The sequence below is a fragment of the Choristoneura fumiferana genome, chromosome 3 (assembly GCF_025370935.1).
Source record: "Choristoneura fumiferana chromosome 3, NRCan_CFum_1, whole genome shotgun sequence".
Classification (NCBI taxonomy): domain Eukaryota; kingdom Metazoa; phylum Arthropoda; class Insecta; order Lepidoptera; family Tortricidae; genus Choristoneura; species Choristoneura fumiferana.
The window spans coordinates 19,561,354-19,576,489 of NC_133474.1; the positions used below are offsets into that span (position 1 = coordinate 19,561,354).

Below are 15,136 nucleotides of genomic sequence, written 5' to 3' on the forward strand. Positions count from 1 at the left end.
GGAAAGTAGGTACAGACATAGTTGCGGGCATCAGCTAGCAACAAATAAAGCTTTTGACGTCATCGTCACCGATTGCTACAAATTTTACTTGGAAATGACTGCAGTTTTATGTATATTTTATGGGTTAGGATTGCGAAAGGTTGATCTAAATCTGTTACTTATTCTCGTTCGTCCAGTGTTTTTTGGATACCTAGTTGAATGCATATTGGAACTAAAATGCCCCTAACTTTTACTATCCGCACGGTACTATAGTACCGATTCCTTCTAATCCTACTATAAGTAGAGTCATTCACGATGACGCGTGCCGTGGTTCTTATTACAATGTCATTAATGTCTAATTTTGGCAAAATCACGCATCTTCGTGGATGGCACTAGGTGTGTGTGTTTGTATGTTTGTCCGTCTTTCAGGTCAAAACAAAGCGATGGATCGACGTGATTTTTGGCATAGAGATAGTTTATGGGCCAGAGTGAAATAGGCTACTTTGTATCCCGGAATAATGCACAGTTCCATAGGGAACAGCACGATATAACCGAATTCCACGCGGGCGAAGCCGCGGGCAAAAGCTAGTAATATTTTAAATGGGAAAGTTTGTGATGTATGTGTGTATATATGTTTGTTACTCGTTCGTCATTCTAGGCTGAACGGATTTGGATGAAATTTTATACTTCGATGAAGTAACACATAGACTACTTTTTTTCCCGATATCCTACGGAATCGGGATAAAAACCCCAAAACTTCAACCGTTACGATCGCACATGAAATATAGCAAGTGTATTTTCTAATAATAATAATAATTTTAAAGCAGATATTATTTTCGTTGAATTCTATGGAATTCAGTGAAATCCCGTTTAAATTCAACCGCCGGATCTAATGACACGCGCGCAAAGCCACGGCCAACGTCTAGTTAACATTAAATAAGTAGATACTGTGGTTTGCCATAAAAAAAATGTTAGAACCCCTGGCGCATAAAAAACACCGATACTATAAATCGGTGAGAGAGGAGAGGCCATTGAAAGAAGAAGAGAAGGGTTTGACTTGGGATGTGATACTTCGAAGTTTGTATTTACCAGTTTTTGACCACAACTTCGTTCGCATAGGTAAAATCAATGATTGTAGTATAATGTTTGATTCCATTATTCACCACTTTTTTAAGATAGAGATAAATTTTCACTTTTCATGCTCGTAAACTTCGTATTTATCCTCAGGCGAACCAATCTCAATGGCATTGAGTCTTTGTTAATTAAAGGACAGCTAAGGTGGTGCGAACACCTTGTGCGTATGAACGATGGTAGACTCCCTAAGGCCGTCTTTTACTCTCAATTAAAAGAAGGAAAGCGGACTCCAGGAGGCCAGTTCTTGCGTTAGAGGAACGTCCTAAAGCGCCACCTTACCGCATGTAACATCCCATGCGAGAGTTGGGAAGACTGGAATGGCGCCGCTCTGTAAATAAGGCTGTTGCAAATTTTGAGGCATGCGCTTGAAACACCTGGATGCCAAACGTCTTATTATAAAGAACCGCCCGAGACCTTCCTATACTTACACGTATAATGATAGTGGTCAATTACATTGCGCGCCCTGTGATACGACCTTTAAGACTAAGTTTGGCTGTTTCAGCCATATTCGGGCACATAATAATCAAGCCTAAAGGTTCGCCTTTGTCGGACACGACATGGAGAACATCATCATCATCATCATTTATGCTAGATCTAGGCAACATAAAATTCTTTTTTATGCTCTAGTGCATAAAATAAAATCTTCGTCTAAGACCAAGGCAATCAGGTGTAAACAGCGACAGACAAAGAAGTTTGTACATATATCTTTTAATAATTTTAATTTATACAAAACAAAAAATCAATCGAAATAGATCAATAAAATTAAAAATTTATAATTATATACTAATGTATGAACAATAAAAGGTAAGTACATAGCAAGTGAACAATTGTTTCCATAGTTGCTATTCCACTTCCTCGTCATCGAAGTGAAAAGTAGATTGTAAAATTCGAGCATTAAACCCATCACAATCAAAATAGATCAATAAAACTAAAAAAAAAATATAATAGTAATGCGTGAAACATAAAAGGTACATAGTAAGTGAACAATTGTTTCCACTTTTGCTATTTCATTTCCTCGCCATCAAAGTGAAAAGCAGTGTAAAACTCGAGTATTGAACCCATTTTCCCTTTCGACGTGTCTATCCACCCTCGCCGTACCGGCTTGGGTGGCTATATGAACGGTTCGGGTAGCTATATGAACGTCTCGGGTAAAATGGCTCGTTTTATACTCTTGTTGTACAATCTACTATTATTTTCTTAAATATAAGTAATAGTTAAATACAGTTGGTTTGGTACACATAGAAAAGAAAATAAGTCCTATATGTCTTACCTTGCCGCGTGCAAATTCACCTCACTTCACCTGATGAAAAGTACGGGTGAGGCCCAAGGTCTCACTGGTTCAGCAACAGCCTTACCTAGCCTTGAATAGTCCTAGGTTATATTTATCTGGAAATACAGACCGTGGGAGCGAATTCCATATAAAAATTCTTTATTGATAACTATAAGTAGATGTACCTACGTACACCACATTTTGCCATCATCACTGCCGTCACGTAAAAATATAGAGTGTGCCATAAATGCATGTACGTAGAATATCTTACTTTTTAGTTGCCTAATAGAATTAGATAATTATTACTATACTACCAGACATAATATTGTAAGACTTATTAGAATAAGGCCTTATGTATTTTATGTTTTTGACAAATAAATAAATACTAAATGCTTGTTATAGCCTAAATTGCATAAAGACATTTTGAATTTGACTTTGAAGTTAAATGAAATATGTAATAAAACCAAAAAAGCAGACAGAATAGTATACCCGAAGAATGCACCAACCGATCCGCAAGCATTACAGATCAGTCAACGGACGACCTTGTACTTCCGGATACATCAATCGACGTATACGCCTTTACATGCTCCACACGCATGTCTTAAAGATCTAGAAACGACAGCTACACATGGCCCAAAACCCAACCGAAATTGAAGCTTGACACCAAGTTTTACAGTGCACTGTGGAAGCCATACGATCTTGTCGCGCGAGCAGCCCGTACTTCCAGTACCACGCCCTCGTGTTTGGTTCTTCCTATATAAACTCGTCTCGGTTATATGAGTGTCATTCTTCGATTGGAAGCACTCTAGTCCATACGCAATGGCAGCTAAGGTGATCAATTTATAATTACTAGTGCTGTGATAAAATGTGCTAATTATTCATAACGTGTTGCCGGTGGATTTGTTTTTAACGAACGTTTGCGATTTTTATTTTAACTTACTGTGAATACAAAAAATATTTACGAAGGAAAAAAACTACTTTAGTTAGCTCGATACTTATAAGATTTTTTTAAATAACAACATACTACCTCTGTGGATCACATACAAATGTAAACTGTTATAAATAAATAAATAATAAAGTCAAAAATATTTCTTCCTGACTTTTGTATTTAAAATAAAACTTAAAAACTAACTAACTTTAAAAATGAACTAGGTCTTTAGTAGATTTTGAATTGCCTAGATCGTAGGGTATTGTGATATTTTTACCGGACTGCCCGAACGAGTTATTTTCCAACATACTTAATTTTAATTGCTTCTACTTATCAAGTCAATTGTTAAAGTAATGCGATAGTAACGCGATGTGTATCCAACATAGATCAGTTCTGTACCCTTAGTATCGCTAGAGGCGCTGTTCGTGTTTCCATACAAATTGAGATTTTAACGCGAACGCGATCGAGACGTATTTTGTAACCGAAAACTTACACTAAGGGTACAGCTTATTCAGTGAAAATAAGCATCTTATCATACAAAGTTCTATCGCTCCTTTATCGTTCCTTTATTTCGTTTTGTCGCACGTTTTGAACAAAAAACCGGCCATGTCAGCCGGGCAGTAGGACTCGCGCACCGAGGGTTCCGTACACATAATTAAAAATATTTTGACTATATGATAATGGAACTAAAAATTTACGCTTTTCGCAATTTTTCCTTTATCCGTGCTATATAAGATGCTACTTCGTACCAAATTTCAAGATGAAGGAAGTACCCTGTAGGGTTTGATTCCCTTGCGAGTGTCGACAATTTGCAGCATAAACGGCTGTATCTTTTGATTGCGTTGGCTTAGACGTTTCATTTTTTCGTAGCTCCAAGGGACAGTAGACCTGAGTATATGATATGAATTTCAGTTTGATACCTCTACGGGTTTCTGAGAAAAAGGGTCTTGACAGACAGACATACAGAAAGACGGACAAAAAGTGATCCTATAAGGGTTCCGTTTTTTCCTTTTGAGTAACTGCTTGCATTAGTGTCATTGACTAATGAGATTAAAGAAGGTAATTAAGTTAATCAGAATATACTCCCACAGTATTGTTAAAAATGTTACTGAACCGAACTAGTACTCTCCAAAAAATATGTTTTAACAATTGGTTTTCCATAGACAAAATGCATCCCAAATCCACAAAAATGTCTACATCACGAGCGAGATTAAAAGGGGACACCACAAAAGAGAGATCCCTAGTAGGTCAAAATGCACACTGCTGTTAGCGCATTGCTGTTTTTTCATTCGCTTACGGTTTTTTATTTTCTCGGAGATTGCCTATATAACATCTGGTTTATCATTTTACCTAAAATTTCGAGTCCAATCTAACATGTTTGTTTTGTTAACAGTTCGTCGTAGTACTCGCGTTGGCGGTGGCGTCCCAGGCGTCGGTGGTGCCGGTGCCGCTGGCGCGCGCAGACGACTACTCCAGCTTCGCGTACGACGTGGCCGACCCCAACACCGGCGACTACAAGAGCCAGGTGGAGACGCGCAGCGGCGGCGTCGTGCAGGGCCAGTACTCGCTGCTGGACGCCGACGGCACCAAGCGGACTGTCGACTACGCCGCTGACGACGTCAACGGGTTCAACGCCGTCGTCCGCAAAGACCCTGTCGCCTTCGCCGCACCCGTCGTCAGCGCGCCCGTCGTCGCCGCCGCGCCCGCCGTCGTTGCCGCCCGCACCGTTTCCGCGCCTGCCGTGTATTCCGCTGCTCCGGCCGTGTACTCCGCTGCTGCTCCCACCGTGTACTCCGCCGCGGCTCCCGTTGCGTACACTGCGTCCGGTCCGGCTGTAGTTGCCGCCCGTACCGTCGCCGCTCCCGCTGTGTACTCCGCCGCTGCCCCGGCCGTATACTCCGTCGCTTCCCGCACCGTAGCGGCGCCCGCTGTGTACGCTGCTAGCGCTCCCGTGGTTTCCACCCGTACCGTGGCCGCTCCCGCCGTCTACACCGCCTCAGCCCCTGTCTACGCTCGCACCTACGCCGCTCCCTCTATCTACACCGGCTCCTACTACGCTGGTACCCCGTACACCTACGGCGCGTATGCCGCCCCCGTCGCGTACACAGCTCACGGTGCTACCGTTTCCCAATGGTAACTTCAACAAAGACCTACGAGGTTCAGTAGCATTAAACCACGACGTGTTCCATTCGTTGAATGTAAATAAATTATACGACACTGTACATAGAAATATGTATCTGAAATAAAACTGTTCTATATTATTAACACCTACGTTTTATTTAAACGTTTATCATGTTTAACTTGCAACCCACATAACAGTAGATATCTATTATAGATTATAAATGTTAAGCTCGACTTGCCATTTTTAAATAGCAACCTGCTCCATATATGACACTCGGCCGTGCACAAAGGAGATAGTAAGTAAGGTTTCTATGCTGAGTCATTGAAAATCTTTATTGACAAAGAACAATATAGAAATGGAGCCACATTATCTTCACCTTGAATCCCACACTAAATAGAATGGTTCTATGTAAGCTTCCTTTAAGGGTAACATGTAGGTGCGTAAAGCCTTAACAATGCTGCATTATTGAATGCTATGAATTGTATATGCGACACTTTAGATATGTTTAGGTGTGGTTCTATAGAGATTTTATGTTTAAGTGAGTAATTTTACATTAAAAAACCGGCCGAGAGCGTGTCGGACATGCCCAAGATAGAGTTCCGTAGCCATTACAAAAAATCAAGTAATATATATCTAAGGATTTCGTATTGTGTACTGAATCTTCCAAGTTTACGTATATTTTATACCTTAGGCTGCTATTTACTCTTAAACTACTACTAATTCTCAAGCAATCTTAGCCATTATAATTTTCCTTCTAAATTTGATATACTTACTACCATCCTGTTATTTTTTCAAATTTTTCCACCGAACAGTTTAAATTTTAGAGGGGGGGGCTCGACTTCAATGAAAATTGCACTTTAAAGTTGAATATTACCCAAACAGAGAGATCACTGAATCGAAAAATCGTCTTGTTAATCCCTCAACGGTTTTAAAAGACCTATCCAACGATAGCCCACACCATAGGGTTAGTCCAGTAAAAAAATCACCCGCACTTTACCTCTATGGAAAGTACCCTAAAAATTTTTTTTATTGTTTTTTATTTTACCACTGTCTGCGTGACTGATATTTATATTCATGCCAAATTTCAGCTTTGTAGTACTAACGATCTCTGAGCATAGCCGCGGACAGACAGACAGACGGACAGACATGGTGAAACTATAAGGATTCCTAGTTGACTACGGAACCCTGAAAAGCTGCAATGTAAATAATTTAAGTACAATACTATACTAATATTCTTGATTGCACACCAAAAATCAGTAATAAAAATATTACGTAGACACATAAATTTCGGGTAGACAATAGGCGGTCTTATCGCTTAAAAGCGATCTCTTCCAGACATTCATCTACATAGTTATTAGCAATTTATTATTTAATTAGCTGTTTACGGCAACTTCGCGTAATCCACTTTCTATTTATATTATTTTAATGTAGCTGTTTTTCTATTAGTAAAAGTAATTGCATTAATTGGCTTGCTGTACGTATGTAGGTACAAATTAGATAGGCGAAGGCAAAAGATAGTACTGAAGTAGGTAGGTATACTAGGTACCTACATTATATGAAATCACAAATAAACAAAATTACATTAGGGATATACAGGCTGGCACATTTATATCGATCAATATGGGCAAGTCTGAATCTTTTAACATAAGACATCCATATCCATACTAATATTATAAATGTGAAAGTGTGTTTGTGTGTTTGTCCGTCTTTCACGCCGTAACGGAGCGACGGATCGTTCTGATTTTTGGCATAGAGATAGTTTATGGTCCCGAGAGTGACATAGGCTACTTTTTATCCCGGAAAAATGCACAGTACCAGAGGGAACAGCGCGCGATAACCGAATACCACGCGGGCGGAGCCGCGGGCAAAAGCTAGTATACCTATAAAGATCTGTTACTAGGAACAATGACGTCATCGATTGTAGTGATAAGAAAAAATTATGATCACATCGAATTAAAAAAAATACTTGTACTCAGTTCGGAAATCAAACCCGATCGTATTGACCATTTAAACTTACATTATTTACCTATATATGTATTTGGATATCGATTGTGAGGGTCATACATAATACTTTATAAGCAGTAAATGTTACTGTGAAACATGATAATTATCTAAAATGAAGAAAGTGCATTATATTTGATTATCATTTTAATTTAATTGAGTAGTTGTTCGAAATTGCGACCAATTTTTCAATGCAACATTCAATTTCGATTCCCGTACTGAGTACTAATAAGTTTTTTTTTAATCTTTGTACTTATGCAATTTTTCTTGTCACTACAATAGATGACTAAGGCCGTCTTGCAGGAAAAAATAAATCTAGATTTAGTAGTTAAAGCTGGCTTAAGCTTGACAGTTCCATACAATTTGACACAACTAAACTGAGCTTAACGCTAACTGGAGATTTATGTGTTTCCAGCAAGTAGCCATAAGAATGGAATATTATAGTTCTAGGAACCTTATAGTTTCAGACTTGCCGTACTGACTAAACTCATCCAAATGTGCCATTCTGTATAATTACAGAAATGTCTTTAAAATATTAAAAGCTACTATTAATGCCAGAAAAAAATATTATCGACGGAAACTAATCACCCAGGTGGATAATAATAATCGTAAGGGTATCGACAGCATAATGCTAATTAGTTTATTTCTGAAACTTCATTATTCATGTCAGTAATAAGTTATTACTCCGTTATTACTAATAACGTCAACTTTTCTTAAATATTCTAGAATACAAAACTTGCAGAGGTTTTTCCGAACCGGTGGTAGATTTTTTTTACATTCATAAGTGCTTGCTATAGCCTAAATTGAATAAAGATATTTTGACTTTGACTTTGACTTGCATCAGATCAGGTACTTGTGGAAACGAATCAAACAAACTTAAATAAGTACGGTAGTCTCACTATTTATTTATCATAAATGCCTATAAGTATTTACAGTGAAGTGACTTAGTTTTCATTTTAGGAGAAGGAAAATGATTGTGCTTCGATGAAATCAAATCAGTAGTAGCCGTATGAGCCGTAGGGGGAGGCGTAGTAAGGGCGAACAACGTTGGAGGAGTAGGCAACTGGGGCAGCGGCGCTGTAAGCTACGGGAGCGGAGTACGCAACAGGAGCAGCAGCGGAGTACACGGCCGGAGCAGCGGAATACACGGCAGGCGCGGCAACGGTGCGGGCGGCAACGACGGCGGCGCGGCGGCGACGACGGGCGCGCTGACAACGGGCGCGGCGAAGGCGACGGGGTCCTTGCGGACGACGGCGTTGAACCCGTTGACGTCGTCAGCGGCGTAGTCGACAGTCCGCTTGGTGCCGTCGGCGTCCAGCAGCGAGTACTGGCCCTGCACGACGCCGCCGCTGCGCGTCTCCACCTGGCTCTTGTAGTCGCCGGTGTTGGGGTCGGCCACGTCGTACGCGAAGCTGGAGTAGTCGTCTGCGCGCGCCAGCGGCACCGGCACCACCGACGCCTGGGACGCCACCGCCAACGCGAGTACTACGACGAACTACGCACAAAACAAACAATACATGTTAGATTTGACATGACTCTAAAAAAGTTAGTTCAAATTAAAGCTTGGAACTACTAAAGAAGTAACGCATATAGTAAAAAATAGACGTGATGTTCCTTTTCCAAATAAAAACTAACAATGACGGATTGTAAGTAGCTCACTGAGCCAAAATTTAATTTCTTATTAACCTAGTACCTACATAAATAAACTTCAATAAACTATTACAATAATGGATAGGTGTTTAATGCTCTGGAAGGCTGGTTTTCATTTGACATTTTATTATTAAACCTTAGCAGACTATCAAGCTTTTTGACATTGACATTCCTCGAGGAACGTGTTCAGAATTTATAACTACATTCGTTACATTCAAAGCGTTTTTTTATACTAAACATACATAATAAGTCTTCTGTCTTGGTCTATACATTAATTTTTTTATCAAGTGTTAATTGAATTTTTCTAGAACTTAATTGCAAAAGAAACTTTCACTTCTTTTAATTACGAACGAATTTCCCGAGAGTTAATTTTGCATTTGGCTTGTTCTTAGGGTGGTCTTTATTTTGCAATTAAAATGTACCTGTATATAAGTGAAAACTTGAAATTGATGATTGAGAATTGATATGGGACTTGAAGTCATTTTTCTAATATGGAACGTCGACTTATCTATACGGACACATTATCACATTACTACTACAAACAAGTCATTTACTTAAGTTTTTCACTTATATTAATGATTACCTTAGCTGCCATTGCTGATAGAGGTAATCCACAGAATGATGCCAGATATCTCCATCCGTCTGTTTATATACGATCTGGCTGTATGTACGGTCACTGGTCGATCTTGAAAATAGGCCGGATCGCGTTTTGAACAACTTCGAGCTGATTAATTGTCCAGGATCCGTTTTTGTATGCAAATTTTAATGAAATTTAGAGCACTGGTTTTTTTTTAATTATCATTTTATTGCCGTTTACCTTTGTCACACTGTTCAGTGCCATGGTTTGATTTTATTTGGTGTAAGAGACGTGTTCGATAAGATTTTTTGCATGGACCAATGGGATATTAGTGTGAAAAACTATACTTATCTGGTATATAATTTACTTACCAAATCAACGTTCAAAGAATTTAATCTTCTGTACCTACTAGTTTGGATAAAGATTTATTAATGATTTAAAGACAATCTAACTGAAAAAATCATTTAATTTTGCATAATTATAATTGTATTATTTTCTACATTCTCAATTTATATTCTATCATTTTGGCTGTAGGCTTCATTATTACAGTTTATCTACTTTAGGGCCCGTTTCGCCGCTAAGTGGTAAAATTGGTGAAAATAATATGTGATGCCGTCTTTGTTTATTCGGACAAAACAAACCGAGTCGGTATCACAGGATATCTGTCAAATAAAATATACCAATGACAGGTGAAACATGATTTTAGCCTGGCCTTTGGAACATATCGATTGGCAAGTTGAGACATCAACTTTGTACCTTGTGTACCTTTGGTACCTACTCAATTCAAGCCTCTTTGCATTCATGTAGGTAGAGCTAACAAAAATAACTTTAATAAAAATACAAAAAGATGATTATTTTAATGTATCTCATTAGATACGCTGCCAAGTTTAAAATTAAAGTGGTAAGTAGGTATACTCCGTATAAATGGTACATTACTACCGAGGCCGGGAAAAAGCAATTCGTGAATGAGTCAATAAATACGAATCCACGAATTGTCATTTCAGCTGAGGCATGTATATAGTGCTTTTCTCCAATATTTAATGCCAGGAAATAACGCAAAATTGTTAAAATATTAAATTAAATGCACGGTTTTAAAAAGTTGCCCTTATACTTTCCCATGATACTTGTTTTTATTTTTTAAAGTACACGGCACGACTCATAATGCCATTTCATCAGAAATAATAATTAACTAAAACAATTGTAGTATAAAACTTACAAAAGTCGAAAACCCTCCGAAATTGTCATTTCAAAGTTCAATATCTCAAAAACGGCTGACCCAGTTTTATCAAACAGCTATGAACCACCGCAAGAGAACTCGTTATCACGTAAAAAACCGAATCAAAATCAGTCCATCCGTTTGAGAGCTACGTTGCCACAGACAGACAAACAGACATTGGCGTCAAACGTATTACATCTCTATTTTGCGTCTGGGAATTAATAGTTAACAGCGACCAAGACAAAAGATCACACTTGGTCACTTTCCAGCAATGACAATAATAGGTCATTTTTGCTTCCTGAGAAACTAAATGTCACACGTGAAAATGTCACTTGTTATTTGTTACTCAGGGACTGGCATTAAAAACGTAATTAGATAGCACGGAACAGGATAATCCGGTTTAGTACATTACAATAAAATGTTAGCAAGTGATTTGGGCCAAGTGCCAATTGATCTTATTTTAATAGGTTGGTAGCCAGTTTCTGTTATGAAATCTTGCAAGTTAAATTCGACCAACTTCCAGTAGTTGGATTGAATTGAAATTTGGTACACTTATGTATTTAAATTGCGTGACAATACAATAATCTGGTAGTGACATCCTGGTAGTCCGGCCAGGATCGTCTCCACAGGACGGAACTCTTCAACGTTTAATGGCATCGACTTGAAATTTGATATGCAAATGTAGTTTGGGTGCAATACAAGTACCTACAGTCAACAAAAAGTACAGTCAGCAAAAAAAAACTTGTATTAAAACTGTTTCTTTTTTTTACCAAAAACTGATTTTATAAATGATTATGGGCTTGCAATTATGCGTCATGGTAAGCAAAGATGTGGCTGAGGAGGGCACTTGTCTTAACCTTTTTTAATTTAAAACATTGAGATAGTTATTACATACACATAGGCACACACAACGCGCGCACGCACACACGCACGCACACTCATACTCACGAAAGATGCAAACAAGTAGGTATGGATAGTTATCGACGATTTGGATTTCGAATTTTTTGCATTTAATTCTGAAGCGAAACAATAACTTTTTCCAGAAGTGGTTTACTTGTCACCTAGCGCCTGACGAAATGCCAAAGGCATTAGCGATGGAATAATAAATGTAATCAAAGTTTAAGCAACACTACAAACATAATGATCTGTAAGCTCCAGTCATTCTGCAGCTCAGACTCCCCGATAGGTAAATACAGATAAATTTTCATCACTTAAGCTCTGAAAGTAGGTTGCATTTAACTTGAAATCCGTGTTGTAAATTCGATTGACATCTTTAGGGATGTAAGTAAATTTAAAAATCGAATTGTGCTCCTTTGTATTCACGAACTGTTAAACAAGGAGATTGTAATGCGTAATACTTACCTCCAAACCTCCATGCTGGCATAATGCTGCTGACCAGTGCTGGCTGAATGTGCCAAAGCCAAAGAGCGCGATAAATTTTCTTCCGCTCTGTTACCAATTGCGTATACATTTATAACGCTTTCCCTTTATTTCCTCGCATTTGTGATGAAAAATAGAGAGTTCAACTCGAGTGTAAATGATCAATTACACCCGCGAACTATAAGCACCCTCGCTCACTTTACTCGCTCGTGCGCCTAAATATCTTGGGCGTAATTGATCACTTACAACCCTTGTTTATCAATCTACTATAAAAAACGTATCATCACCAGCCGGAAGACGTCCACTGTTAGACAAAGGCTTTCCTCATAGAACACCACAATGAACGATAACTCTCTCGAAGTCGTCAGTCCACCTAGTAGGAGATCTGCCAACGCTTCGTCTTCCAGTTCCTGATCACCATTCCGGGGACCTTTTTCCCCTAACGGTTCTGTTCTTCGAGCGACGTGGCCCATCCATTGCCACTGCTTGCATACTCTTAAAGCCCCCTGTTTCACCTATCCCTACCAGGTTATCTCCACTTGTAGGGATATATGGACTTATTTTCCATTATTCCCTACTAGTAGGGCCATGTGGACGTCATATCTATCCCCTACTCCATCCGGCTCTCCTGTTATATATAATACATTTCTACTAATCTGTTTGAAGTCGGTGCCTCAGCACGGGCCAGCAGGAGTCGACCCAATAATTCAACTACCTAATAATCCATACCTACTTGCCTAATACTCTAATACCCACTGTTGGGCAATAGCTGTGGGACCACTAATCAAAATCATCATACTTACGATATTTTAACGCATTCACTGCCACCGACGCAATATGCGTTTTCGGAACTTCCCCCAGTGCCGCTATCATAATTATTCATACATTTTGAACGCACATGTGCGTCGGGGGCACCTGTGGAAGTCAGGTGGCAGGGAATGCATTAAAAAGTTTTTAATCATATTTAGACACTTAAGAAAACACTTCGTGGTTAGAGATAGGTGTAATTATTTTGTGTAACTGTCCCCCAGTAGAGATAAAAAGTCATAATATTTCCACGTATCCACTAAAAGGTTCCACCTATCTCTCTACCAGTCTCTAGTGGGGACAGGTGAAAAAAAAACATAATTATCCCTACCAGTGGAGATAGCCTGGTAGAGAAAGGTGGAACAGGGGCTTCAAGCTATGTCGGTGACTTATTTCGGTGGCGAATAATCCATATTCCAGATTTTATCACTCAAAGAAATCCCGGTCGGTATAGTTGCGATTTAAACAATTATTTATAGTAATTTTCAGTTTACAGTTAGGCACTTCACTCTATTTCCAAGTAGGTAGATACAGGATGCTCGATATAGTTTAGTTACCTGTACACACACACAAACATCACGCCTGTACCTATTCCCAAATGGGGTAGGCTGAGCACACGAAACGTTACCGCTTCGGAGCCACTTTTAGCAATTTTAGGTAGGTACCTATAGCACAGAATAAATAACAAGTACCTATAGTACAAGTACATACTTAGGTATGATAATTTTACTTCATTCTAAAAGATTACCTAATGGCAGACACATCGACATTTGTACCTTACGGCAGACATCTGGCAGACAACGCCTGTCAGACTGGCTGACTTTACTGGCAAATAACGTACATATATTATGTACGTGTCGGGCTAAACTCGATTTAAGACGAGAGTTATCCGGGTCAATATATATTTAATATGTACGTGTGCATTATACCACTGGAGCTAGAGATCTGAAATTTAGCAGACATATACCTACCTACCTAGTGTTTAATCATATCATCATTAGTTCACTTAGTAGTGTAGTGTAGAGATCCAGTAGTTAGGTAAAAAGGTATAATTCCAAAATTCCAACGAGAAGGAGGACAAGGTAACCTATTTTGTCCTTCCACACGGACAAAGATTCAAGATAAAGCAATTTTATTAGCTAGGTACTATAAAAGAAACAACAAAATATTTTAGCAACAATTTTTTATTAAGAATTCCACAGTGGATCAAATTTTTCTTCCATATTATAACTATTATCTAAATTCAGGTTGTAGGTTCGTGATGTGACGGCCCGGAGGCCACTTTAACGCTTTACCACGGTGTTTATGGACAAATATAATTATATGTACCTGTATCGACCCACAGGTTCCCATACACTTAGTTTACCTGTTCGAATACACGCTTACATGTATAACACCAATATAGGTATAATTACTGAGACGCGCGGACCAGGCGCGGGAGTTCAAAGATTTCAGTCAAGCAGCAATGGACATTCATGGACTATTCGTTAGCTAATACCCGACGTGTATCCGAACTCTTATCGAAGCAAACATAACATCCATGTACTCAAAACGTTTACCACATAACACAACGCAAACCGCCAAACTTATTAAGACACTAAAAAATTCGCTAGAACCATTTAAAATTAATTACAGATACATTTATCATTCAATAAATCATTTCGCTAATTATAAAACGAACCACGCGTACTTCTGTTGGCGTGCGATAGGATTTTTCGACAGCCGAAGTGTCGCTAGATCGTGAGGTCCGTTTGACGTTTCAGTCTTGCTTGCGATTGGCTCATTTAGACCAGATATTTATCCGATCACAAGCGTGACAGAAATGTCAAACGGTACGAACCTCATGGTACTAACGCCATCTAGCGATATTTCGCCTGTTGTAAAACCCTCATTTGTATAAGTAATGACAGTAATGAGGTATCGTCACACTTCTTCATGTATTAAGCCAGCAAGAAAAATCGTGCAAGTTCCATTACATTGCGGCGCTCGATTGACCACTGCAAACTCGGCCTCGGCTCGCAATGTAATGCAACTTGCTCGATTTTCCTTGCAGGTCTAAACCGGGCTTTACA

At 39.0% G+C, this 15,136-nt stretch overlaps 1 protein-coding gene and 1 pseudogene across 1 annotated transcript; one reads left to right on the plus strand and one right to left on the minus strand.

Annotated features, from left to right (window-relative positions):
• Nucleotides 1–3,128: 3,128 nt before the first annotated feature.
• Nucleotides 3,129–5,576, plus strand: LOC141426876 (uncharacterized). Its single transcript, XM_074086115.1, has 2 exons — nucleotides 3,129–3,214; nucleotides 4,705–5,576. Exons 1-2 carry the CDS (start codon nucleotides 3,203–3,205, stop codon nucleotides 5,446–5,448), a joined length of 756 nt encoding a protein of 251 aa, XP_073942216.1. The 5' UTR covers nucleotides 3,129–3,202; the 3' UTR covers nucleotides 5,449–5,576.
• Nucleotides 5,577–8,315: 2,739 nt separating this feature from the next.
• LOC141426882 (larval cuticle protein A2B-like) lies at nucleotides 8,316–9,755 on the minus strand (annotated as a pseudogene).
• Between the last annotated feature and the right edge of the window lie 5,381 nt (nucleotides 9,756–15,136).